The 27656-nt window shown below is 43.9% G+C and overlaps 1 protein-coding gene and 1 long non-coding RNA gene across 21 annotated transcripts in view; one reads left to right on the top strand and one right to left on the bottom strand.

Moving 5' to 3' along the window:
• Positions 1 to 4664: 4664 nt before the first annotated feature.
• Positions 4665 to 27656, top strand: part of PARP6 (poly(ADP-ribose) polymerase family member 6) — a 27585-nt gene continuing 4593 nt past the window's right edge. The window contains exons 1-21 of one of the 20 annotated variants that reach the window (XM_082735737.1): positions 4692 to 4856; positions 5516 to 5652; positions 6071 to 6337; positions 8825 to 9022; positions 9660 to 9737; positions 10478 to 10572; positions 11011 to 11071; positions 11314 to 11404; positions 11861 to 11927; positions 14901 to 15050; positions 16256 to 16466; positions 16984 to 17037; positions 18765 to 18860; positions 19456 to 19548; positions 20424 to 20549; positions 21813 to 21878; positions 22785 to 22852; positions 23945 to 23993; positions 24230 to 24342; positions 25095 to 25167; positions 25875 to 25944. In XM_082735737.1, the coding sequence (XP_082591863.1) occupies positions 9020 to 9022; positions 9660 to 9737; positions 10478 to 10572; positions 11011 to 11071; positions 11314 to 11404; positions 11861 to 11927; positions 14901 to 15050; positions 16256 to 16466; positions 16984 to 17037; positions 18765 to 18860; positions 19456 to 19548; positions 20424 to 20549; positions 21813 to 21878; positions 22785 to 22852; positions 23945 to 23993; positions 24230 to 24342; positions 25095 to 25167; positions 25875 to 25944 (1564 nt within the window). In that variant the 5' untranslated portion in view covers positions 4692 to 4856; positions 5516 to 5652; positions 6071 to 6337; positions 8825 to 9019. Of the gene's footprint in view, positions 5078 to 5515; positions 5653 to 6070; positions 6338 to 8824; positions 9023 to 9659; positions 9738 to 10477; positions 10573 to 11010; positions 11072 to 11313; positions 11405 to 11860; positions 11928 to 14900; positions 15051 to 16255; positions 16467 to 16983; positions 17038 to 18764; positions 18861 to 19455; positions 19549 to 20423; positions 20550 to 21812; positions 21879 to 22784; positions 22853 to 23944; positions 23994 to 24229; positions 24343 to 25094; positions 25168 to 25874; positions 25945 to 27656 lie in introns of all 20 variants that reach the window. The other 19 variants (XM_082735732.1, XM_082735729.1, XM_082735741.1 and 16 more) reach the window with 19 other exon arrangements.
• Positions 22797 to 27656, bottom strand: part of LOC309867232 — an 18431-nt gene continuing 13571 nt past the window's right edge. The window contains exon 3 of the long non-coding RNA XR_014313052.1: positions 22797 to 22889. This is a non-coding gene — a long non-coding RNA (uncharacterized lncRNA). The remainder of the gene's footprint in view (positions 22890 to 27656) is intronic.

Raw genomic sequence — 27656 nt, 5'->3', positions numbered from 1 at the left:
TTTCTTGTAGGTTGTACCATTCTACAGTCTGCACATCCCATTCCATTTTTGTATTAGAACTCGTTGGATGACAGGTGATAGAAACCAATACAAACCTGCAAGAAGGAACTGACTTTAGGCAGGGCTGAATTCTAGGGCTCAATTAAATGTTATCAGCTAACCCTCATTTCATCTCTCAGGGCTCTGTTTCTCTTTGTACCTTGGTCCCATTCTCTTTCCTGCCACAGACACACTTTCTCCATGTGACAGAGAGAGTCGGATGTCAGCAGCTTCAATCTCATATCCTCCTAGCACCATAGCCTTAAAAATGAGAGAGCTTTGAAGAGAAAACCAATTGGCTCTACTAAGATCACAAACTCAGGCCTAAACTAATCACTTAGGGCAGGGCGATGGAGTCCCCTGCCTGGCCTAATGGGTCATGTATCCACCTCTGTGAGATGAAAGGGGTAGGGGGTGGAGGTGGCTTTGTGACTCTCAGACCCATTGAGGACTTATGAAGTGTAAAGATATGTCCTGCAGGGTCTGTAAGAATGTGTGATTTGACCTGGCTGGAGTTTAAGATGCCCCTGAAGGAGCAGTGAGAGTTTTATCATGAGGGCAGGGAGGAGCCATTGAAGGGCTTTAATAGAGGAGTGACATGATCGGATTTGTGTTTTAAAAAGATTCCACTGGATATCCAGGTGGAGAACAGACCAGAGGAGTAGATACTGGAATAGAGGGTCTAGACAGGAGGACAGTGCAATTGTTTCAGTGAGAAAGATAGGAGTATAAAAGAAAGATTGATTTAAGCTGTGAAATGTAAAATTTAAGCTGTAAAATCAGAGGTGAAATGTAAGATGTTTACAAGATAAAATTGGTTTCGTTTAAATGAGGGTGGGAGAAGTCTAGGATGCTTCTCTCTCAAGGTTCAGGCTGAACAAGTCATAGTTTCTATTTATGAGGTTAGGAACATGGAAGAGATGTAGACTGACAACAAGATGTGTTTGCCTGTGAGATGTACAAATGGAGTTGTCTAAAAGGTAACTTATCCGAAAGGCAACTTGAAATTCACAAATGAGGGAGATATACATCTGGAGTCCTAGTCACCTTCAGGCAGGGTACCACACAGGATGATTTAAACAGAAAAGCCTTTTGTTGAAAGGGCACTGGGTGGGTCACAGTATTGCCAAGCAGGGCATGCAAGGCTGGGAAATGAGTGGGAACAATGGGAGGCCAGGCTACCAGAACAAAAGCCAAAGTCATATGTCAGAAACAGACAGTGAGAATACTGTGGATTTCATCATCAGTGGGTGCTTGATGTCATCACCACCAGTACCAATACCACCTCAGTCCCCAAGTATGGGAGAGTGCTGACCCTGCTGTGCCTGCTGGCAGAATAATTCTCCACAATTTCTCTGAAGCATTAACTCCACAATCTCCATTTCCGCGGGCTACTTGACCAGGCCTAGGTCACACGCCTCTGTCTTAGCTGTCAACCTTTTCAATGTCTGCCATAGAACGTAGGCTCTGCTTACCACCAAGACTTGTAAGAAAAAGGAGAATCAGATTCTGAGAAACTCCGAATTACCAAGGTCTGCTTTGGGTCGGTGCTGTGGAGATCACTGGGAAGAGGGAGGAGATGAGAAATTGGTGTGGGTTAAACTGTTTTCTCATTTTTGGGGAAGATTTTTATTTTTAAGTAATCTCTACAGCCAATGTAGGGCTTGAACTTACAACCCAGAGATCAAGAGTCACATGCCCTGCTGCCTGACCAGCCAGATGCCCTGTTTTCTTATTTAAATAGTGAATGACACAAAAGGAGCCCATGAAGGATGCTGTAGTATGTAGTGAGTGTTGGAAGAAACTGGAATTATGTAGCCCACAGGAGGTAGGAGAGAAAAGGGGTACATGGTCAGAGTGACCAGCAAAGCTAAATGACATCAAGTGGTCAACTAAGCTAACCCTGAACATTTCCAGTGGATTTTTCAGGTCAGAAGTCATTTGCAACTTCAGTGAGAGTATGTTCAGTAGAGATTTTGGGAAGAGGTCACTAGATTTAAGCATTAGATTTAAAAGAGTGCATGAGAAGTGAGGAAGTGGAAATGGAGTCACACTACTCCCTAGAAGCTTGTTGAAGGCAAGAAAAAAATGTGCAACAGTCAGTGGCGTGTGGGATTAAAATTGGATTTTTTTTTTTTAGGTTGGGCTAGTTGATCAAGTTTATGTGCTGAAATCAAAAATAGGAGAGAGGAAAAAGTTCAATATCCATGAAGGAGAGGCATAGTGAAGGAGCAAAGCTCCTGAAGAGACAAAAGGGAATGAAATACACATCACAGTGAAAGGATTAATTTTGGATTGAAGGGAGATCTCTCTTGTCCAAGAAAGAAGGGGCGGGAGAGTCAGATGCTTGGAGGGGCCTGGAAACTAAGGCAGTTTCTTCCCCCTGGGCTTCATTTTTTCCTGTGAAGCAGAATGGGGGATGGTGGGCGGAAGCTGCCATGTATAAGGACTGCTGAGTACACTATGGGCCCAACTGAAGAGACTGAATTTGTACCCAGCTCTGCCTTGGGTACAAGTTAAGTTAGCTTAAAAGATTTATTCTAGATAAATGTCACTCAGAAACCGTAAGTTCAGAGGGCCTCACAAAGGGCCTGGGAAACTTTTGGTAACCAGAGACCAATCCCCCCCATTTCTGGTCTCTGCCTCTAGATGGTTCATTCTCTTCGTGCAGTAGTCTTTCTCCATCTCTCATTCCTCATAGTAGCTGGGAGGTAGCTGCACCATAGCTCCCGAGTTTTTATCCCTTCTGTTCAAGAAACTAGTTCAGTCAGCATTATAATCTCTCACCTCTAATCCAAAATCCCCAGGAGAGAACATTCACTGAGCACAGCTTGGATTAGAAATCCACTCATAGTTCAAAAAACTGCAACCGCAGTGCCAGGAGTCACACAAAACAGGAATGGCCTTGGGGCCCACAGATCTGGAGGGCGAATATAGAAAATTTAATTTCCAAAGAATAGGGCTTATGGGCTGGACTAACTCAAAACAGTGTCCACCCACAAGTGCGGTTCTGCAGGACTGGGTGATTTCCCTTATCCTGGTTTAGGATGGGACAGGAGAGAAGGTAAATGGCTGGAATGACCCAAGATTGCGATCTTAAGGGCAAGCATATTAATAAAATTTGATATAACTGACAATAGGATCTGGACTGGATAGGAAAAGAATTGAAGCAAGGAAGATAATGATAAGCCACGAGACAGTTGAGATTAATGTAATTCATAATGAGTAGAAGATCTGGTGGCATGAAATGGGAAGGGGTGAAGAGGGGAAATCCTGGAATATTGTGAAATACTGGATTTTGACATTTTACTCAAGGGGACAGACCCCTTCTGCTTACGAAGGTGCTGGTGTTCAAACACTGCCGGGCATCCATGGCTTTTAAAAGCTGTTATGGGGCCCCTGCTGGGGAATTGTTTTAGGGAACAGAGTCAACTCCTTCCCCAACAGCTACATTGAGACTAAGGCTGTAAGTCTCGTTCTTTTATATCGCTTGCTTTTTTCAGTTATTATGAGCAATGGGTGTAACGAACTGATACTAAGACAGTGTTGTGGTCCAGGCTGAGACCAAGGTGAAAAGACTGGGATGGGAGGCATCAAAAGGAGGGAATTAGAAAGGAGATGCTGAGGATATCCAAATGTTAAAAATGTCACCAGGAAAAACCTGACTGCAGTGCTGCTCAGGAGGGACAGATATGACATGCCTATATGACTCAGGGCAAAGCCTTCCTTGAGCGTGCTGTATCCAGCTAAAAAAAGAGGGTACGAGGAAGGACAGCAGATCTAAGATATGACTTTCCCCATTAGTGCTGATGGAAAAGAGGTGTATGGAAGCCCTGACACCCAATTCTAAGGATGAAGGGACATCTGCCCATGTCTGAGATTAATAATGGCAACAGCCACAATAATGGCTTCCCTTTACGGACTACTTTCTAGTCGCAGGTTCTTATATGTATTACGTTGAACCGCATGACATTGCAGGTATTCGACTCTTCACAGCCTACAAAAGGGCAATTTCGTAAGGTTCGAGCTATTATCTTACTTCACCCTCACCACAACAACGCCATTAAAAGTTATTATTGCCCCCACTCTACAGATGAGAAAACTAAGGCTCAGAAAGTGAAAGTCGTGGTTTGAGGCTGAACAGTCGGTAAGTGCTGAAACCAAGCTCTGAACCCAGATTGTTTGAATACAAAGAGTGCTTTCCGGCACGCCACAGCTACCAGGGGAGCAAATGAGTTAACCTTAAGAAAAGACCTCGAGGTGTCTGACACCCACCGACCCCCATGCACACCAGAGATTTTTGGAACCCGCAGGGTCTCAGGAAGCCTTCAATACCAGCAGCCCAGCCTTCAACGCTGCGAGGCAGACGGGACTGTCTTTCCTACTCATTCCTCCCAACCACACGGGGCGCCAAATGCCGAGAGTCTCTTTCAGAAGGCTCTCCTCGCACCCCCAGAGTCCCTCATTTTTCCACTCACCCAACCCAACCCGCGGCGCAGGTACCACCTCCCTCCGCGCCGCACCCCTCCCAACCAGCGAGCACCGCGCAAGCGTCGGAAGCCTGGCGTCCGGGGCGGTGGCGCGCCCAGAAACAGGCCGCATGGCGATTGGTCAGACGCCGGTCACGTGACGACGGTGTCGCCGCGCGAGCGTGCGCAGAGTAGCTCTGCGCGCCCGTGACGGAACGACGAGGCGTGGGGGTGCGCGACCTCGCCCGCCCGGCCCGGCCCCCGCCCCTTGGCCTGCCGCTCCGCCCCCGCGGGGCGTCCCGGGCCGCTCGTCCCCTCAGCGGCGGCCGCACGCGGCCCGGGGTCGCCGTGAGTACTCGCGAGGCCGGCCTGTGGGGCGGCCGCCACGGGGACGGGGCGGGGCGGCCGGGCCGCGGGAAGGGTGCGGGGCCCGCCCCGCCTCGGCCGGGGTGGATGAAGTAAGGGGCTTGGACCGGGTGGCTCTGAGGGGCCCTCCTAGGCTTGACAGGCTTCGCTCAAGGCCAGGCAGCTGGTGACACCGATCGAGCACAGAGCTTCTTCCCCGGGAGGCAGGTGTTGGGTATCTTTGGGGTCTCCGGAGAAGAGCTATGAGTGCTCCCCCCAGGGAGGCCTTAGGGCCTGCCCTGGAAGCGCGGGTGGCAGTCAGTCTTTTGGGGGCTAACCTTGTCTTCTCCCTCCACCGGGTGTACGGCAGAAGCGCCAGCCTTTGAGAATCCCCCCCCCCCCCGCCACCCGCGGGTTCTCCCCCGCACTCTTTGTTCAGTGGCTTAATCTTTCTGAGAAAGGAACGCTCGGTGTAGAGTGGAGTATAACCCCCTTTCCGGGGACTAAAGAGCTGGGAGTGAAACCCAGCGTTCAACGTTGGGATCGGAGGCTTTTTTGGCTAGACGAAAAGTTGTCACACTGAGATGTGCCTGTGGACCTAGGGAAGGACCTTTATGATCCAGACTTAAGACTTACTTACATTTGGCCTATTCCCATACCAGTCCCTAAAGCCTTCTGTGTTAGCTGCGGTCGTCCAGACTTAACATTGAGCTGAGCAACACCCTTGTTTGGGTACTCTTCACACAGTGTATATTTGGTCCAGCTTCTCTTGAAAGGTTCCCTCCTTCACCTCATTGAGGTAAATCGGATAGGTCTTTCTTGCTTAATTAGACACTCCTTTAATTAGTAATAATCACATTACAAGAGAAGGATGTAATTAGGACCTGTCAAACGTGCTTAAGTCCCAATTCCACTATACCAATGCTAAGCAACTTGCTTGGCCTTCCTACACATGAGTATTCTATGTATAACATGAAAGCATTGAGATACTCCTCTTTCAGATGTCTGTGATTCCGTAAATTTCATGACCCACCACTTCCCTTTTTCCACTCTTTAAACCCATCCTCTACCTCCAGAGGAATGGGCATTGAGAGTAGAAGACGGGAGTCTCTTTCACTGAAACAGCCCGGTTTGGAAAAGATGGTAGTCTCTGAATTGTTTCTTCCCTGGACAAGAAAAATTCCCTCTGAACTGCCTTTTTCTCCTTGTGATAACAGCAGAAACCAAGCAGCAACAGCCCTTGGAGAGAGGCTAAGTTTTTCTTGACTTCTACGGTGACAAAGACCTTGAGAAAGTTGGTACTTCTGGCCCACGCTGCCAACATCCTACCACCCAGCCCAAGACAGCCCAAGCTGGACATTAGTGCCTCCCTCTTTCTTCCTCTGTGATCATCCAGATCAGCACCTGACTGTTTATTTTCAAATCTCACAAACCCGGCTCAGCCCTCAGATCTTCATAATTTTGGTTCTCAGCTGCTCTTGAAGGTGAATGGAGTCTTGCTTTTTAAAATCATTTTTGTATGATTTTGTCTATGTGCAGACACATTGAAGTTCTTGTATGTATCTCCCTTTTGGTTTAGGTATCTAGCAGACCTTTCATTCATTCATTTATTCATTCAGTAAGAGTTGAGGGACCGACAACATAGTGAAGAGTCAAAGCTTCTGCCACAACAGAGCTTATATTCTGCTGGGAGATAAATAAAACATTTTGTATGTCAGAGCATGGTGCTGTGGGAAACTATAAATCAGGTTGGGGGATGGAAAGTGCTAGTGTGTGTGTGTATGTGTGTGTTGAGGTTTTGCTGTTTTATAGAGGATGGTCAAAGATGACCTTTGAGCAGAAATCGGAAAGTAAGGAGCAAGCCGTATAGATACCTGAAAGGCATTCCAAGAAGAGACAACAGCAGGGACAAAGGCTTTGTGGTGGAAATATACTTGATATGTTTGGAGAATAGCAAGTAGGCACTTGTGGAATTTCTGGGATGATTTTCCTGTTCACATTTAGAGTTGACTTTTTAGGGCCCCTGAAAAAGTAAAAGAGTAGCCTATGTTTTTTTTTGTTTTGTTTTGTTTTATTTTTTTTAACTTGCTAGAGAATTTTCCAGCTGTACACAAGTGTAAAAGAAACTCTCATGAACCCATCATTCAGACTGATCTTTAATATTTGCCATATTTATTTCACTGTCCCCCCCACACCCCACACCCCCTTTTGGGCTGGAGTAGTATTTACAAGTAAATCTCACATATCAGGTCATTTCATCTCTAAGAACTTGAATTTCAATTTCCCTTTGCATTTTGTTTTTGATGAGTCAGGCACTGCTATCAGCTCGAGGACAACTATGGAATTTGGCCTGGCTTTGTGCCATATATCCCCATCCTGGGTCAGTTACCAGGCTTGAGTTGGTAACTGGGGAACAGACCACAGGCCCTTGGAGCACACAAGGTTTTAGAACAATGGTTCTGAGATTTTTTATCATGCATCAGTATTAATATGGAGGTTTGTTAAAACACAGATTACTGGACCCCATTTTGGAGTTTCTGATTCAGTAGGTCTGGGGTTTGATGATTTAAATTTTATTTTTTATTTTAAAGATTTTTATTTATTTATTTGACAGAGAGAAATCACAAGTAGGCAGAGAGGCAGGCAGAGAGAGAGGGGGAAGCAGGCTCCCTACTGAGCAGAGAGCCTGATGCGAGGCTTAACCCACTGAGCTACCCAGGCACCCCAACTGATGATTTAAATTTTAAATAAGTTCCCAGGTGATGCTGATGTTACAGATCCATAGACCCCACTTAGATTTATAAATGTAAGGTTCAGTAGGACCATATTAGAGACTAAGAACACCTCTGTTTAAGGTTGGAATTGGTGGGCAGAGCCAGAAAGGCCTAGATAGTGGTTCTTTTTTTTTTTTTAAGATTTTATTTATTTATTTGACGGGGAGGGGGGCATGCGCACAAGTAGGCAGAGAGGCAGCAGAGAGAGGGGGGAAGCAGGCTCCCTGCCCAGCAGAGAGCCCGATGCAGGGCTTGATCCCAGGACCCTGGGATCATGACCTGAGCCAAAGGCAGAGGTTTTACCCACTGAGCCACCCAGGCACCCCTAGATAGTGGTTCTTTTTTTTTTTTTTTTTAAGATTTTATGTGTTTATTTGAGAGAGAGATCACAAGTAGGCTGAGACAGGTGGCGGGTGGGGTGGGGAGCAGACTCCCCGCTGAGCAGAGAGCCCGATGTGGGGCTTGATCCCAGGACCCTGAGATCATGACCTGAGCCGAAGGCAGAGGCTTAACCTACCGAGCCACCCAGGCGCCTCCTAGATAGTGGTTGCTAATTTTGTGAAATGGCTAGGGGTTAGTGTTTCTGACCTTATTGGCATCATTATTGTATTTTCATTTGGGGAGTAGGTTTTAGGATTAATACAGGCTACTATTTTCCTCATGACAACTAGAACCTTGTCTGCTGGAGGTGTTCAGTGTTGACTTTTTAAGTTAGCTATGATTGTCATATAAAGGCTTCTAGTGATACTGATATTTAATAAGACATGATAATTCAATTTGAGTAAATAACTAGGGGTAAAGATTACCAAAAGAATCTGATTCTGATGAGGGTTGGTACTATGGAGAATGTTTCTAAATGAATTGACTAGACAGAGTAACGTATCATCTGGTCATGCCACCATCACTTTTGGCTTTAGGGGTTGATTCAGCATTATGATCTAGAGCAGGGACTTGCTCTAATCCCAACTCTTGAACTCAAATGGAATAATAGTGTCTTATGTTTGTATAGTGCTTTCACGGTTCATTTATCTTTAAAGAACTATGTGTACAAGTGTGTGTACATGCATGCAAGCATGTCTTTATGTGCAAGTGTCTGTAATATGTCTAATAAAAGTGTATCCATAAACATGTGTGCCTGTGTAAATACCATCTAGCTGTTAAGTGGTGATGAAACCAATTGTTGTCTACTTTCCACAGGACAGTGACTTGTTACCACCACTACAGCAGAGCCTGACATCCCCAGCAGATCTCCAGTCAGCCCCTGACATCACCCCCTCCCTTGTCTCCCTCTGTGGCCTCCTAAATGCCCATCCCGTTGGCCTGGGTTCAGCTGGTGGTATGGAGGGGTGCTGCCTAGCACTGACCTGGGAGTGTGTGTGACCCACTGACCCAATGGTGAGAACTGACTGCCCACCTCTCCCAACTGATCATCCAGGGGATAGATGGTACAAAGTGCAAACCTCCCCTTTTCCTGGCATTTTCCCTTCTACCCTTTTGAAGCGTAGAGCGGTTATCTGAAGTTAAAGGGAGAAGGAGCGTGGAGACCATATTACTTGGGGGTGGGTACAGTAGATTTTCTTGGGAAGGAAGGAGAGAGTTAAATAAGGGATAGAAAGGGAATGATAAGAGGAGAGCTTAACTATGTGTGGTAGCTGTTTTGCAGTAATGATCCTAGAAGAGGCCAGCTTACACTAGGATCTAGATACGCCTAGGAATCAGCATTGATTTTGAAGTCTGCATCCCTCCTCTGCTGGCTACCAGAGCCTCAATCATACTTACACTCAAGAAGAAGGCCAAAATCCCCTGTTTTCTTTCATCCCTCACAAATCAGAGGTAGGCCATGGATATAACCAGATCCAGGAAGAGGCAGGTGTTCCTAAAGGGTGAGGTGAAGGGAGTAAAGGAAATAGGTCCTCAGTTATTCTGTCCCAAGGGACCTCCCATTCCTTGTGGGAATCTGTTTCCTATCACCACTTTATTCCATGGGATGATAGGGATCCAACAAGGTTGTATCCTTATTTTTCATCACTAGGACATCAAAGGCCAGTTCTGGAATGATGATGATTCGGAGGGAGATAATGAATCAGAGGAATTTCTCTATGGAGTTCAGGTGAGATTACAGCCCCTAAAAACCATGCTCGGTAGTCCAAATGTGTGCTTCTCTGAATACAGCAAGTAGTGAGAGATTATTCTGCAGCAGAGGTAAGAGGAGGATGCAGTACAATGTTGGTGTGCTCTGAGCATTGTCTTATCAGAGCTGATCTCATATCCTTGCTCTTGTCTGGGACTCCTGCCTTTCCGAGAGTAAACTACATCCTTTGTATGTGGAAGCTACCCGTTTGTTTTTGGTTGGAAATAATTAGTTTTTGACTCTTCCTTTACTAGCTAGTGGGTGTCATTTCATTCATTAGGGTCAAATTTTTAAAAGATTATCCTGCCAGTGATTGCTTCATACTATCTCTACCCAGGGCACAGTCCTGAGGAGGAATGTTGGACTCTTCACACAGTACCATCTGAGTTAAATTCTGTGCTCTTCACCCTGTCTTGAGTTCTCATACAAAGGATAGCTAAGTATCCCTTAGTCAAGGTCAGAGGAAAAGGTGCAGACTTAAGACTTGAGCAAGGTCTGCATTTGGTCCACTGAAAGTTCATAGAGTGGAGATGGTGGGAGACTTGTGTGCCAGTGGTGGGTGTCTAGGGCCACCATCAAGAGCCCCGTCACAGAAGCAACCTTTTGCTTACATGTACTGTTGCCGTTTGATTTCTTGTCCTGGTGTTCATGTTTTTTTTATTTTGCTTCTCTCTTTCCCTTCCCCTCAAACCTCCCCACTGTCTTTGCTGTTGATTCAGGGGAGCTGTGCAGCTGACCTGTATCGACACCCCCAGCTTGATGCAGACATTGAAGCCGTGAAGGAGATCTACAGTGAGAACTCTGTATCCATCAGGTGGGACTCCACTTCAGGAGCAAGCCACTTCTTTCTGAGCTGTAGAAGGCTAGAGGTTTTTTTCTTTTAATGGTCTGAAGGGTGGTCTGTGGACATGGATAAATTATGAGCTTAGTGATACATAGTGATAAACAAGAGTCATGCTCAGAATACTTAAGCTTAGCTGACAGCAGTGATAAAGGAAGTATAGCCATTTTTCTTAGAAGTTTCCTCTCATCCTAGACTCCCTCTAAGCTGATAGTTTGACCTTTGAGGTCAGAAGGGCTTCTGGCCTAGAGGAAGCCCTGATCGTGTAAGTGGCTTGAGGCTGTAGCTAAGTCTGGATGCAGAGCTACCTTCCACTCTTCCCTCTCCCCTGGCCCCAGGCTCAGTTCTCCATCCACCTCAGTCTCTGTTCCCTTCTTTCCCCCTTAATGAGTCTTCCCTATATCTCTGTAGAGAATATGGAACTATCGATGACGTGGACATTGACCTCCACATCAACATCAGCTTCCTCGATGTAAGTGGTGCTAGTACCTGCCAACAACATGTCTAGCTGGACTTGTGGATTTTGTCATGTAGGCCAGGAGTCTTGTTCCTGAGTGCTGCATTTGGAGCACATATTCTTCATCCCTGTCTTTCCTAGACCATCAGCAGACAGTGGTGTGTACTGTCATGTGCATGTGTGTGTCATATAGGGAAAACTTCCAAGTCCATTCCTCTCTGTTGCTGAACTGAAACCTGTTTCACCTACTCTTCTAGGAGGAAGTCTCTACAGCCTGGAAGGTCCTCCGAACAGAACCTATTGTGTTGCGGCTACGCTTTTCTCTCTCCCAGTACCTCGATGGACCAGGTAAAGGCTGTGAGTTTGGCCAAGTAGGTGCTTCGAGTGTGGTCTAATCCAGAGTCCTAAGTTAACTGAGCCACACAGAAAAGCTAGGAATAAGGTCCTTGGGTATAATTTGCTGGCCGTTGGTAGGGGCTTTTCAGTTTCCTGTCACTGGTGCCTTCATTTCCTGTCACCTGATAGCCATCCCCTAAAGCCTTCTTGGTTAATGAAATTGTTTTCTCTGGTCCCCAGATATTATTTATTCTTTCCGTTTCCTTCACCTTCCTCATAGAAGTGAAGTGATTTGGAATTGGTCAAAAAGCTCCCAGAATCTGCCCTCTGCCTCAGATGCTTGCCTTCTCCATCACGATTGGTTAGAGTAATCTTGGAATCTGAGGACGCTCGTCAACTGAACTGGGGCTTTGGACTCCCAGGGAAATGGAGACATACATACTAGGAGCTTTTTTTTCCTCTTTGCAGAACCATCAATTGAGGTTTTCCAGCCATCGAATAAAGAAGGATTTGGGCTGGGTCTTCAGTTGAAAAAGTAAGAACTTTGATCTTTCTGGTTATGAACATATGAGGGGAAGAGATGGATATATGGATGGACAGGCAGACCTTTGGATGGAATGCTTCCTCCCAAAAATATCTTTCTGAGATGTGCCCGAAAAAGACTAAATAAATTTGGGAGGCCAAATTTATGATTAGGTGGGAGACCCTCTGGTTCTGGGGTGTCTGGCCTTGAGACTTCCTGGAGGTGAGGTGGGGCTCATCAGTACTTACCATTTTAGGATAGGTACAACCCTAGAAATGGGGTCATGCTCTTCATGTTTTCTCTTGTGGTTTTCTCAGAGTGGGGCTCTCGGAGCTCAGACAGTTTTAGTTTGTGGAATGTGTTGAGTGTCTTGCTAATATTTGGTGTATAAGGAAAATTAAGTGAATTAAAGATTCTACCCTCTGTGAATAGTCTAGTGGATACATGTTCTAATACAAGTGAACATGTAGGATTTAGAAAGAATATAGAGGAAGGGGTGACTCAGTTTGGTGGTGGGTGGAGGGCTTTGAGTGAATGAATGAAAGGGAGATGATTCATGTTTTCAAGGATGGATAAGAGTTTCCCATGCAGACAGACTCTGAGAGTGAATAACGTTTTCAAGGACACAGTCAGGTGAAGCAGCCTGTGTGTAGGAAGGTCTAGTAGTTAAATATTGCTAGTAAAATATAGGGGGAGAGTGGTGGGAACTGAAGCCAGAGAAGTAGGAAGGGGTCCAAATCAGAGAGGATCTTGGGCTTTTATTTTGTAGGCAGCAGGAGCATTGGAAGGGTTTTAAGCAATGAAAGAATGTGTCCAGACTTCATTTTAGAGAAATGATTCCTGTAGCGCTATGTAAAATAGGTAGGAGCGGGTGAGACAAGAGACCAGAACTAGTTTATTAGGAGGCCTTTGAAGAAGTCCAGACATGAGATGATGAGGGGCCTGAGCCAAGTGAGAGAATAATGAGAGAGTATGAGAATAGAGATGAAAGGTGGACTAGAGAGATTTGTGAAGTATAAAATCAATAAGACTTGAAGACTGATTTGGCTATGTTATATGTGGTCATAAGAACCACAGAATAGTGGAACATTACTCTTAGGCTTCCAGCCTAGATGTCTGGGGAAATTGTAATACCACCAAATTTAATAGGGATGTAAGAAGAGGAACAGTTTTATGGGATGACTATAGATAATTAGTTCCATTTTAAAGATTTTATTTATTTATTTATTTATTTGACACGGAGAGAGAGACACACACACACACACACAACAAGAGAGGGAACACAAGCAGGGAGAGTGGGAGAGGGAGAACCAGGCTTCCTGCAGAGCAGGGAGCCTGATGCGGGGCTCAATTCCAGGACCCTGGGCTTATGACCTGAGCCAAAGGCAGATGCTTAATGACTGAGCCACCCAGGCGCTCCAATTACTTCCATTTTAAACATGTTGTTTTAAGATAACCTTGGGTGGGGGGGCTTCCTGTGTGACTCAATCAGTTAAGTCCACTTCTTGGTCTTGGCACAAGTCTTGATCTCAGGGTCATGAGTTTAAGCCCCACATTGGGCTCCATGCTGGGGATGGAACCTACTTGAAAAAAAAAAAGTAAAGGTAACCTTGGGATATTCAAGTGGTTGTACTTAGTACATAGATATGTCACAGAAGTTAAGGTTGAAAATAAATTCAGTGAATGGGTGGAGATTACAACTGGTGGAGAGTATGAGATTGCTAAGGGAAAACATGATAAAATGAAAAGAATATAGATCAACGGCAAAACATCCTTTGACATCCAGACAAAGTACCCAAGAAAATGAGTGGGCAGAGACAGAACATTGAAGATAGGTCAGAGAAGTTGGAGAAGAATAGGAAGCGAATTGTGTTGCAGAAGGCAAGGGGGGGAGTTTCTACAAGGAGGGCAAGATGCCAGAAAGGATAAAGGATAAATAAGAGGAGAACTTAAGAGTTTTTGTTGGATTTAACATCAAGGTAAGAGCAATTGTAATGGAGTTGCAAAGATAGAAACTGGACTGCAATTGAGTTGAGAAGTGAGTGGTTAGCAACAAAGTAGAAACAGTAAGTGTGGACTCAGATACTTGGATGAGGATAGAAGGGGCAAGGGGAGGTCTAACTAGACTGAGGGGCAGAAACTTGAAATTTTGTGTGGACTTTGGGAAAGGAACTGACAGGAAAGGGGGATGATTGATGGATGAAGGTCCCGTAAGAGGCAAGAAGGAGTTGAGATCTAGTGAACAAATAGAGGAATTAAGAGAAGGGTCACCTTGTCTCCAGAGAATGGAGGAATCAAGGTAGAATGGAAATGGAAATAAATTTTAATAGTAGGGTTGTAAAATTAAGGGAGAGGGTAACTGATGGCTTCAGTTTTTCTCCGTTAAGAAGTAGGAGGTTATCAGCTGTAAGTGAAGTTAAAAGCTTAGAGAAGGCGGTAAGGATTTACGATAATAGCGTAGAGTAAAGCCAGAGAGGACTGATCAAAGACAAGTGAAAGAACTGACAGAACTAGCTGAGGGCCCAGCTCCAGTTGGAAGCCATAAGTTTGGGGATATAATTTTTTGCCTAACAATGTCAATACCCTTCATGTCCCTACTCCTTTTATTTGCTGGTACTCAGGTCATCCCACTACTTCTGTTCCATTGTCAGTATAGTCATTCTTGGCAATAAATTCGCAGGTTCATGGCCATTGAAGGCTCACCTTTGAGATCTTCCATTAAAGGCAATTCATCTCAGAATTGTTCTGGTCCATGAGACCAGGTAATGGGAGTGGATATTTACCTTCTAAGGTAAAGAGATACTTTAGGACAGCACATTTCCATGTGCTAAGGTTATTATCGGGGGTCTTCAGAAACATTTCCTCACCACAACTAGCTTTACAGCCCCTGGGTCTGAATTTTAGATTAATTGCTTTTCATAGATCTATTCCTTGACCTACTCCCCTGCCTGAGTTTTTGTAAGCCTGTTCTCTTTGATTCCTTAGGATCCTGGGTATGTTCACTTCCCAACAATGGAAACATCTCAGCAATGATTTCTTGAAGACCCAGCAGGAAAAGAGGCACAGTTGGTTCAAGGCAAGTGGTACCATCAAGAAGTTCCGAGCTGGCCTCAGCATCTTCTCGCCCATCCCCAAGTAAGTGCTCCTCCAGGAGCAGATCATCTCTGATGCCCTTGGTCTTGTCTGAGCTCCCACCCCACTTTCTTGATTACCTAAACTTACTTATTTTGCTTTCTCCCGAGGTCCTCTAAATTCTGCATCTTTAACAATACACCCACACAGTCGTGTCCCCAGGTGTCTTTATTCTTGTACTTCTATCACCAGTATTCATACCTTGTCCTTTTTTTTCTTAATTTTTTTTTAAATTTATTTGACAGACAGAGATCACAAGTAGGCAGAGAGGCAGACAGAGAGAGAGGGGGAAGCAGGCTCCCCGCTGAGCAAAGAGCCCGATGCGGGGCTCCATCCCAGGACCCTGAGATCATGACCCGAGCCGAAGGCAGAGGCTTTAACCCACTGACTGGGCCCGAGGTGCCCCCATACCTTGTCCTTTATGTAAAATGTAATACCTAGCTGATGGTATATATTTGAAGAATTGTATGCTAATTTTTTCTGTCTTTTCTTTCTTTGAACCTTATCCATTACTCTTTCTCCTAAGAAGGTAGAATCTGAGAACAGGCATCAATTTTTTTTCTCATGAGAGGGTACACTGATTTATTATCTAGGTTTTAGAAATAATTGTCTTGTTCTCTGTCCCCACGCCTTCAGTTTGTGCCCCTTGGGTCTCTGATTTTCACAAAGGCTAATATAAACCCAGATTTATAGCTTCCCAGGCACTATTATTGACAGATAGACATTAGGCTCTTTGGGTTGCAACTACTTCTTGCTTAGTACAGTATTTAGCACTTAATCATTTGTATCACCACACACACACGCGTGCGCGCGCGCGCACACACACACACACACACACACACACACATATATATATATATATATATATATATATATATATATATATATGGAAGAGTGAAACAGGCATCCTATCCAAGGGATCATTCCATACCTGGCCCAGATGCCATAGAGATTGACTAAGACTTTGCCTCTGCCTGTTCTCCATGTTCCAATCTGAAGAACACAAAATAATGACATAAAAATCAGTTCAGATTTGCGACCTACTTGTTTTAAATGTGTTTAAGATCCAATGGAACTTTCCTCAGGTAGTTCTTCTTTGGCTTAAGTCACTTCACCCATGCAAACCTAGTACTCACTTACCTCCAATGTTCTTCTGAGGCTCATTCTGTATCCCCAGTTTCATCACTTCTCTTTTGCTTTCTCTCCAGGTCTCCCAGTTTCCCTATCATACAGGACTCCATGCTGAAGGGCAAACTGGGTGTACCAGAGCTACGAGTTGGGCGCCTCATGAACCGTTCCATCTCCTGCACCATGAAGAACCCCAAAGTGGAGGTGTTTGGCTACCCTCCCAGCCCCCAGGCAGGTCTCCTGTGCCCCCAGCACGTGGGCCTCCCTCCCCCAGCACGGACCTCTCCTTTGGTACATGGGCTGGGGACGGTTTGACTTGGGTGCCAGAAGGGTGGGAATGGAAATATGAGAGTATAACATCTCAAAATGAGGTGGGAATATGGTTTTTCAGGGATCCTAAGTCAAACTTGGACATGTACCATGAATGGGTAGAATAGAACACATTTTTTAATAGCTGAAGACATCTCTAAACTGGCCAGCTTCTCTAATAGTAGGCCATGAAGCAGGGAGTCTGAGCTTGGGCATCCCAAGATGTCATGTATGATTTTATTTGGCTGTGGTTAGGACTTGGTCATCAGCTGCTGTATTAATCTATCCACCTACCTTGAAGAAGGTTAAAGATGGGTGAGCCCTTTTCAGAAGCCTTTGGCAAAAATGTCTAAAGGTCTTCTCTCCAGCTTTGGGATTATTTAGGCTCATCGGAGCTAGGTGTAGCTACTTCAGGAGAATCCTAGATGATGAATGTGAGGTCTCGCTTGGCACCAGCATCATGGAAGGCTCATGATGTCCGTCTTTCTATTCTCGTTAGGTCAGTGGTCACTGCAAGAACATCCCCACTCTGGAATATGGATTCCTTGTCCAGGTAATTGAGTACAAAGCTTCATTCCTAAGCCCTTCCCTTGTTGTCTGACACATCTGATCCCCTAACATCTCCCAGCTCCTCATTCAATTAACAAATATTTCCTGAGTTGCTCTGCTCCCAGAACTGTACTCACATTGTGTGGATAGGAGAAAAGAAGGCATAGTCCCCATCCTCAAGAGGCTGATGGCATTATTGGGAAGATGCTAACAGATCATGTCCAATCAAGTGCAAATGATGCACTGCAAATTATAAGTGCATAGGTGTCAAGATATGAAAGGGATTGGCACTGATTTCCTTGTGATCCCCAAATCCTCACTCAAGTGGTCTTCAGTTTTCCCTATACCTCTTTCATTGCTCAGCTACTGCTGGGTCATTTATCATATCTCTTTATTCCCTGGACATGCTTTCTTTCACTTTTGCATCTCTTTTACCGTTGTTCACATCATTCCCTCCACTGACCTTCCTCCCTAAATCAGCCTGTTGCAGTCAAGGCTCGTTGCTACCTGCGCCATAAAATTCTTCTCCATTACTCCAACCATATTAGGTGGGAGTGATCTCTCCTCTCATTGACCTCTTAAGATGATTTTTATTTTGTATCGAACCTGTGTGTCACATACCCTATCCTGCTTTGAGTTGTAATTAATTTGTATACATGCCACATCTTCCTTGTCAGTGTTGAGGGTCTGAGAAGAATAATCTTTTATGTTATTGCATAGTCAAGGAGACCAATAATCTTTTAAGTTATTGCATAGTCAAGGAGACCATTCACCACATTGGGTACATAGTAGGTACATAGTGGGCATTCAGTACATCTCAGTGAATAAAAGCCCTTGCATGTCCCTTTACCATCCCAAAAGTATATGAAATGGGAACAACTTGATTCACACAAAACCTGGTACCTGGTAGAGTCATGTTAAGACAGAGTGTGGTTTTACTTCATTGTTGTTGTTTTTAGGTTTTGTTTATGTTTTTAAGTAAGCTCTACAGCCACTGTGGGGTTGAGCTCATGGTCTCGAGATCAAAAGTTGTATGGTCCACTGACGGAGCCAGCCAGGTGCCCCTAGACAGAGTGTTTTAAAAATTTCTCTAGTAATGAGCACTGGGTGTTATATGCAACTGATGAATCACTAAATTCTACCCCTGAAACTAGTAAAACACTGTATGTTAACTTAAAAAAAATTATTTTTAAGAGTATTGCGAAATGGCTCTGAATTTGTGCTCTTTTCCCAATGGAATTGTGTCTATGTTTTTGACCAGTGAACAGGCTGATTGTTCTGGGTAGTTGAAATGGCTTCTAAGGCCCCCTACCATGTAATCGTGGACTGAATACTCACTTATCTCTGAGGGACAATATATAATTAACTACAACTAAGGTTAATAGTTTGGTTAGTACTTGTTAATGTTTATAAAATACTTTAATGAAATTATTTCATTAATATCCATTCTTCTTTGGGGAGAATAATACCCCATTTATAAATGAGGAAAATAAGGCTCAGGTTAACTGATTTGCCCAAAGTTGTATCTGTCATTAAGTGGTAGAGGTGGGTAGGATTTTAACTCAGATCTTCTGCCATGGCTGGTCCTGTGTTTACTATAATAAATAATTGTAGATTCCGGCTTAGGCACAGGGCTGGGAGTAGGGAGTATAGCTGGAAAGAAGCTCAAATGATTTCCCATATCTATACCTGTACTTCCAAGAGACTTGATACAGTCTCTTCTCTGCCCAGATCATGAAGTATGCAGAACAGAGGATTCCAACGTTGAATGAGTACTGTGTGGTGTGTGATGAGCAGCATGTCTTCCAGAATGGATCCATGCTCAAGGTATATACCCTAATCTGTGACCCTGTTCCTTGGACCCTTAGCTCCTCATCTCTCCTTTCTTCCTTTCTTCCCGGGTCTGTGGTAAAGGTAGAATTCTGTCCATTCTCCCTGAGACTCTAGAAATAATTATTTTTCTCAGAAAACAAATTCAGCAATCCTGTTTGGAAAGTGAGGATACATGAATGTTTTTGAAGGCAAACCCCCACCCAATATTTAAAAATAGGGATTAAGTGTTGATAAAGATGATTGCATATGACACTATTCTCAAGGACTCCCAAGTCTAAGTGGGTGGACAGACTCTACACTATAACTATGGGGAGGAGACGTGAGCAGTGTTGTGGAAACTCACAAGAGAGAGCATCTAACTACCTAGGGAAGTCATGGAAGGCTTCATAGAGGAGACAGCATTAACTCTCAAACTTATACATAAAGCATTTTAATTAAGACTAGTTTATAGTTTTTTCTTATGACGTAGAGGGCCCCAAATTCCTACCTCATTCTAGAGTTCTCTGAGGTCAGATTCGTCTTTCTCTCTATAACACCTTCTTACTGCATACCCTGCTGTCATTACTCTCTGTTTAATATGTCCATCTAGCCAGCTGTCTGTACTCGTGAGCTGTGTGTTTTCTCCTTCTACACGCTGGGAGTCATGTCTGGAGCTGCAGAGGAGGTCGCCACTGGAGCAGAGGTATGAAAGGAACAGAGGTATGAGAGGTATGAGAGAGAGCTTCTGGGGAACTGGCATCAAGAAAGACCAGGCAACCTAGCAGTTTCACTCCTTGCAGTTTAACCTCTGGAAATGCTTCCATGTGTAAGGATGCTCACAATACTCTTGTTTATAATAGTGAAAAAAAACCCCACATGGATACAGTTCCATCTATGGGGTTCTGTTAAAGAAACCATGGTATGTCCTTACAGTGGAAATACTCTATGGCTGTTACTTATGGGTAGAACATGATATATAAAAAAGAAAATGCAACAGTAAGTGTAGTGTAGTTCTTTCTTTCTCATTTTCCTATTTAATAAACTATTTCCACAGGAAGGACAATCTGAGAGGATAGACATCAGACTTCACAGTAGTACCTGTGATGCATGAGCTTTGTTTGGGGGTAGAGGATGATTTTTATCTTTTCTTTAGTCACTTTTTAATTCACCATTATTTGAACTTTTTAATTGTTTATTTTTTAAAGATTTTATTTATTTATTTAACAGAGAGAAAGATAGCGAGAGAGGGAACATAAGCAGTGGGAGTGGGAGAGGGAGAAGCAGGCTTCCTGTGGAGCAGGGAGCCTGACGTGGGAGTTGATTTGAGTTCCCTGGGATATGACCTGCGTTGAAGGCAGGCGCTTAATGACTGAGCCATCCAATTGCCCCTGTTACTTGAATTTTTATAAGTAGCCTGTATTTTCTAATGAAGAAACCATAAGCATGTTTGCTTTTAAAAGGAACAGCAGGGAGAAGTGCTGAGAGCCTCCAAAAGGTGGACCTATGCTGGATATTGTGTGACTCCCCAGCTCTGGGAGATCCTTTAGCTTTTGCCCTCTTTCTCTCTTTTCCCCTAAGGTGGTGGATCTGCTGGTGGCCATGTGTAGGGCAGCTTTGGAATCCCCTAGAAAGAGCATCATCTTTGAGCCTTATCCCTCTGTGGTGGACCCCACTGATCCCAAGACTCTGGCCTTTAACCCCAAGGTATCGTTGCATGGGAAGAAAGTCAGGGCTAAGGAATAGAAATGAGAAGAGGTGGTGGAAGTCTACGGCTCTCATTCTAGTGTATATAACAGCTTGGATTGTGGGACAGAAGAAGGGGAACATTGGTTCTTGGGAACTCTTAAACTCCAAGCTTTAGCTATTTTAGTGAATAAATAACGAGTTTGTTAGAAGGAGTAGAGAAGAATTAACATCACTGGGTTTTACTAGTGAAGAATATTGACTTTGGAGCCAGACAGACCTGGATTCCATTTGAGGTTCTACTGTTCCTAGCTGAATGGTGTAAGAAAAGTTACTTAACCTTTCTGAACCTTGATTTTCTTATCTGTGAAAGGGGGATAATATCTACCTTGCAGCTTATTATAAAAATGAGAATATATGTAAAGTACTGTATTAGGGTTCTCCATAGAAACAGGACCAATGGGAGATATATATAGAAAGAGATTTATTAGAAAGAAGTGGCTCATGTGGTCATGAAGGTTGAGAAGTCCCAGGATCTGCAGTTGGCAAGCTGAAGACCTAGGAGAACCCATGGTGTAAATTCCAGTCCAAAAGCCGGCAGTCTTGAGATCCAGAAAGAGCAGGTTTTTCAATTCCAGTTCAAAGGTAGGAAAAGACCAGTGAGTGTCCTAGCTTCAGCAGTCAGGCAGGGAGAGTTCCCACTTCCTCAGCCTTTTTGTTCTCCTCAGACCTTCAACTGATTGTGTGAGGCCCACCCAAATGAGGGCCGGCAATCTGCTTTATTCAGTCTGCTGATACAGTGATTAATCTCATCTAGAGACACCCTCACTGACACACCAGGAGTAATGTGTGACCAAATGTTCAGGCATTCCATGACCCAGTCAGATCTACTCGATTAACCACTGACAGAGTTAACCATCACAAGTACCCAGCAGAGGGCCTCACTGTTACCCTTCTTGCTATGTATCAGGCACTATATAGATTCTTTACATATGTTATTTAGTCCTTAGAACGTCTTTGTGAGTGTAGTGGGAATTTTTCTCTTCATTTACGTACAGGGATACTGAGATTCTAAGCGGTTAAGTAACTTCCCCTCTTCCCCTATTACTTCCAGCTGGTAAAAGAGAACTAGCATGTGACATTAAATCTGTGTTCTTTGCATGACATATACTCTTTCCCTGGGGCCTGGACTTTTTGTGTAAATCTTGCCCTCCCTTTTCATCACATCTTACACTCCTTCACTTTTCTTCATCTGGGTCTTCTCTTCCCATTGATTCCCCACAGAAGAAGAATTATGAACGACTTCAGAAAGCTCTGGATAGTGTGATGTCCATCCGGGAGATGACCCAGGTAATTCTGCCCTTTGCCTGTCCTTCTTCAGTGCCCTGTTGTGCTTGGATTCCATGGGAGTGGAGTGAAGATTTAGAAATGCTACTCAGATTCCTCACTGTATTTACCTTAGTCTTCCCTCTTTAGCCTTCCCAATCCTTGTTGTCTGTTACTCCTCTTTCTCACTCCTAATGTCTCTCTCAAACTTTACCTTTGTTGCCAATTCCTTCACAAGTTGTTCGTATTTAATGTTTCCCCCATAATTCTTAGGGAATTAGAGAAGTGAGGGAAAGACTTTTGCCCAGGGTTGGGAGGGTGAGGAGGGGACTTGGACGTAAGGAACTAGCCCCAGGGGCCTACATTTTCTGTCCTTCCTAGGGGTGGGGCACAACATGGAGCAGTGACCATCCTTTGACTCAAGGCTGCCCCTCACCAGACTTCCCCACCCCTCGTCTGCAATCTCTGCATGAATAGACATTCATTTGTACTCACATTTACAGGTGGGCCTCTTCTCAGCAAATCCTATATATCACAGTTCAGATTAACACATTAGAGATACCTAGGAGGGAGGATTTGTCAGAAGCACTCTGCTTTATGTGAAGTTTTACCGCAGCATTCCTTAGCCTGATTTTTCTGGGACATTGATTTTATTTATTTTTTATTTAAAGTCAACTTTTTAGAGTTGTAGGAATTGCATAAAATGAGGGAGACCCACCTGCATGTTGTTTTGTAAGCATTTTCAGTCATTTTCATATTTATTTCTGAGTCTTCCCAATCTAACTGGGCTCCTTGAGGGTGGGAACCTCATTTCCTCTTACCTTTGTGTGGCCTTCAGTGCCTACCTTGCCCTGGGCCCTGATAGTCAGTCATAAATGGGAGGGCTCCCAACCTCTCCTGGGAGATAATTTTATGGCCTTTGTCTTACAGGGCTCATACCTAGAAATTAAGAAGCAGATGGACAAGCTGGATCCCTTGGCCCATCCTCTCTTGCAGTGGTAAGTAGTATGAGTAGTATGGGTAGAATGGTTCATCCTTTGGAGAATGGAAGAGAAGTATGGGGTTGTTTAAGCATCCTCTGTATGTAAGCATTAGTATTGTTTTAGCTAAGTTCTCTGTGCATCCAGAGAGGTCTGTCTCCCTCTTCTACTCCTTTTCCCTCTCTCAAGTCCTTCCTTGTTGCTGTACACTGTCCACAGCCTTGAGGCAATATTATTATTCTCTTCTAACAAAGATTCTGAACATTCTCTACTGCCTCCACCTTCTGCCCTCCTTCCCTGATCTTGATTTTTATTGTTTTGCTGACATAGCTTTCCCATCTTTTCCTAGTCAGCTGTTGACATCCTAGTCAGCTATGCAACATGCTCCCTCATAGTGCGAGGAGTGACCAGGCATCAGGATGGCACCACAAGTAAATGGGTGAAGCCCAGAGAACCAAACTGTATCCACTACATGAGATAACATTGCCTTGCTGAGCCCTCACTGTTTTATGCCTTTACTCTCTCCTGCACTCTGAATTCAGCCTATACACAGCCCAGTCTGTCCTTGAATCCTCAGGAAGATTGTTGTAGTATCTTCTGTTTATTTCTCCAGCCCAAACAGTAACTTTCTTTCCACTCCTATCCATCCTCCAGAACCCTGAAGGCTTTCTCTGAGCTCAGATAGGATGGCTCTTGAGCCCCAGTTGTGTGTCTCTAAAACCCAAGTACTAGTTGTCACCCTGCTAATACAGATCCTTGCTTTCTGATTTTTTTTTTTTTTTTTGTAGCTGATCTTATGTACTCTTCCTTTCATGTTATCCTTTTCTCCTCCTAGATGTAGCACTTTCCCTTTCATCCCTCTCTTTCTTTCCTCCATTGTTTACCCAGTAACTAGCTGGTCTCTGGTCAGTAGCTTCCCTTTTAACATTTTTCTACACTAGCATTACCACCCACAGGAATACCCAGATAGGATCTGAACATTTCACACAATGCAGATAGCCCTGGAATCCTTGCTTGTTCTCCTAGGGGTTCAGCAAGACTGCTGCTTTGTTTTGGATGGTCTGGCCACACACTCATTCTTTCCATCTCTTTTTTTCTGTTTTATGCTAGGATCATCTCTAGCAACAGGTCACACATTGTCAAACTACCTCTCAGCAGGGTAAGTGACTATTCTTTAAATATCTGGTGAGGGGCAGGGAGGGGCTTCAAACCAGCTAACCATATTGGTCCTAGACTTGCCTCATTGGCTCTGTCCATCAACAGCAGCCTTTGGACCTAAGCATATTCTGTTTATTTGGGGTCAGTACCAGCCTGATTTGCCCCCTCTCCCCAACCTTTCCCTCCCTGATCTCCATATCTGCTCTGTTTTCCTGACTCGACCCCCACCCTGGGCAGCAGCTGAAGTTCATGCACACCTCACACCAGTTCCTCCTGCTGAGCAGCCCTCCTGCCAAGGAGGCTCGGTTCCGGACCGCCAAGAAGCTCTACGGCAGCACCTTTGCCTTCCAGTGAGGAGGGTGGGGACTGGGGGTGGGGGTGGAGAGGACAACAAATAATTTAGGGGGATGGGAGGGCAACTTCATTTGAGGTATAGGAGTGTGTGTGTTACCTATATCCATCAACTGATCAGTCAAATATTTATTATTCTTGTAGTAGGTGCTGTAGACAGTAAAAAGATACATATGATTTGGTCTTTACTCAAGCTACTTATGTTGTAGTTGAGAAAATACATTTACATATAAAAAGATGGTGAAGGAACAGATTGGAGGAGATAGATCTGAAAGCTATTTTGAAGGAAATCAGTGATTTATGCCTAACTGTGGGAGGGGAGAGAGAGAAAGAGAGAGAGAGATTAAGAATGGGTGATGGCACCCTTTTCTTAAAATAGATATCAGGTCAGGACTGGCAGCCATATTTGGGATCAGTGATAAATTTTTGTTGAATGTGAAATGAATCTGCTTAACTTGAAATATCAGGAGAATAGGCAAATAAAAAATACTGAACCAGCATTTGGGGGTTTAGGATGGGACTAGCTGAAGCACAGAAAAAAGGATGGGACTGGAAATTAAAGATGGAGGGTTAGCCACAAACATATCTTGCATGCCTGTGACTATATCCATGTGCATGTCCATCACGAGGTGTATTTGCCTATCAGCATGTCCTGTGTGGGTGAGGATGGGTGGGAGGGGCATGGCAGTCTTGGAACTGCTTCTGGGAACCTCATACTGTGAGGAAACACATATTTTACGCTGCCTTACAGTGGGTCCCACATTGAGAACTGGCATTCGATCCTGCGCAATGGGCTGGTCAATGCTTCCTACACCAAACTGCAGGTGAGGCTGTGCCCCTTTCCCTTTCTTTCCACTCCGCACCATGCCCCATTCGGTTTTGGGGAAAGCTGCTCTAGAGTACTTAGCTGTTTTTGCCTCAGCATCCTCAAATCTAGCCTGTTGTGGGGCTTCCATAGGAGAGAGGTTGGAATTGTTTGTATAGAAGGAATGTGGCTGTCGTATAACTGACTCCAGACTGTGTTTTTTGGTGGTTTCGGGAATGGGATTGTAGCAAAAGGCAGGAATATGAATTGCTGACCACAGCCACTGTGATGAATTAACCTGTTAGACAAAGCTTTTTAATTTATGTGACTGTTCATTCGGAGAATTGTTATAAAAGTCTTACTTCTTTGCCCTGTGAGCCTCCAAGGAATGCATATTGTCCCTCCTCTTGGCTACCTGTTTGGTAGTTCCTTTTTTGGAATCTGCATATATACAAGGTGTGGGGACAGAAGCATGGATTCTGAGGGACTGACTCAGTGGCTCTGCCACTCCTCACTCTCCAAGACATCAGTATCTAGTAGGGCAAAAGGGTTAACCTGCATCCATTTTTCAGCCAATCAGCTTTTCAAGAGTAGGTTCCTAGCATTATCTGAATGAGGGAGAAAGTAATTGGAGGGACAGAGGGCTGGATAAGCCTTGTGGCTGCCTAATATACAGCCATGGGAGGGCCCAGGCTCATATTGCTCATCCTGGTGTTTCCCTGCAAGCTGCATGGAGCAGCCTATGGCAAAGGCATCTACCTGAGCCCCATCTCCAGTATTTCCTTTGGATACTCAGGTAAGAAATACTCTCTAGCCACCTTGACTCTATTTACGTTGCATTCATTTTGTAAATACATAATCTATGCTGTCTCCTCCTCGTTCATCATGGATACGTGGTCTCTGTCAGCTCTCTCCCCAGTCACAGATACATAGTCTGTCTCTCCGCCTCCTCTTATTAGAAATTCAGATTCTTTACAAGTGAGGCCAGTTGTTTCCTTTCTCTTAGGTAGTCCTCTTCTCCATCGGAATAGTTTTATTCATTGTAGAGGCTTCTGAGATTAAGTGAGGGAATAACCGGGAGAGTGAAAGGAGGCTTTTCGTAGACCTCATTTTTGGTGTTAGTAGCCAGTCATTATTATGGATGGTGTGCCTGTGAGTTTATATATGCATACACTTGAAAGCTTGAGTATCTTCAATTGGCTTACATGTCTGGAGACATTGTTTGCCCTCTCAACTACTTTTTAAAATTTAAACTGTCTGTAATTGCATAATATTGTAATAGTCACATTGAGTGGAAGAGAAAGTCTTTTATTCCAAAGATAAGGCATGAATAAAGCCCATACTCTAGTCAGGAGATAAGTCCAGCTTTGTTCTGTTCAGAAAATGAATCTGACTTGAAACTGTCTCAGTGTTCCAGGTTCATGTCTTAGTTCCTTTTCAGTCCTGTTTTGTTCTTGTTCTATAGTCTCTGTATAAAGGCTAACCATCATATATTACACATGTACCATATAAAGGGGACAGTATTTTATTCTTTATAGGTCATTATTTAGTATTCTCCAGTAATTATAACTGTTACAAAGATAAGAAAACTTAGATCCAGAATTGTATAACTTAAAAGAGTCTCTAAATTTTAAACTACTCTAACAACAACAACAACAAAAAAACCCCAAAACTCATGAGCCCAGATAGTATTATAAGTGAGTCTTAAACCAAACTTTAACCAAACCAAACCATTACTACAGTCTTCTACAAAATTACCCAGAGAATGGAAAAAGATAGAATTATAAATCATAAAGGATTGGTACATTTGACTTTATTAAAACTAAAAACTTGTGTTCATCAGAATACTTATTATGAAAGTAATAAGCTACAAACCAGAAGACATTTAGCAACACATTTAACTACAAAAGATTAGTAATAAAAATGTATTTTAAAAATTGGGGCATCTGGATGGCTCAGTCAGTTAAGCATCTGTCTTCAGCTCAGATCATGATCCCAGGGTCCTGGAATCGAGCCCTCTGTCGGGCTTCCTGCTCAGTGTGGAGTCTGCTTCTCTCTCTGCCCCTCCCCCTGCTTGTGCTCTCAAATAAATAAAATCTTAAAAAAAAAATCAACAAGAAAAAGACAACCTAATAGAAAAATAGGCAAATGACATGAACAGGCATTTCACTGGAGAAATAACCAAAAAAATATGAAAAGCTGCTTAACTGTTATTAATCAAGGAAGTAAAATCAAGACCAAAAAGACTTAACATGTAGTACCTATTTGGATTGGCAAAAATCTAGTGGTTCTAGATGTCGTAGATCAGCAGGATCTCTTTTATTTTTAATGGAAATATAAATTGGTACAATGACTTTGGAAAACAATTTGGTGTTAAATTCACAGAGCTGAAAAATTTTATCCTAGCCATTCAGCATTTTCATTCCTGCATACATACACCCAAAGGTGTACCTGAATGTTCAAAGCAGTACCATTTGCAATAGCCGATCTTGGAAACAACCCAAATGC

Source organism: Mustela nivalis (assembly GCF_964662115.1).
Source record: "Mustela nivalis genome assembly, chromosome: 6".
Taxonomy (NCBI): Eukaryota; Metazoa; Chordata; class Mammalia; order Carnivora; family Mustelidae; genus Mustela; species Mustela nivalis.
Note: the sequence above shows the minus strand (reverse complement) of the source record. Positions and strands in the feature narration are given on the sequence as shown.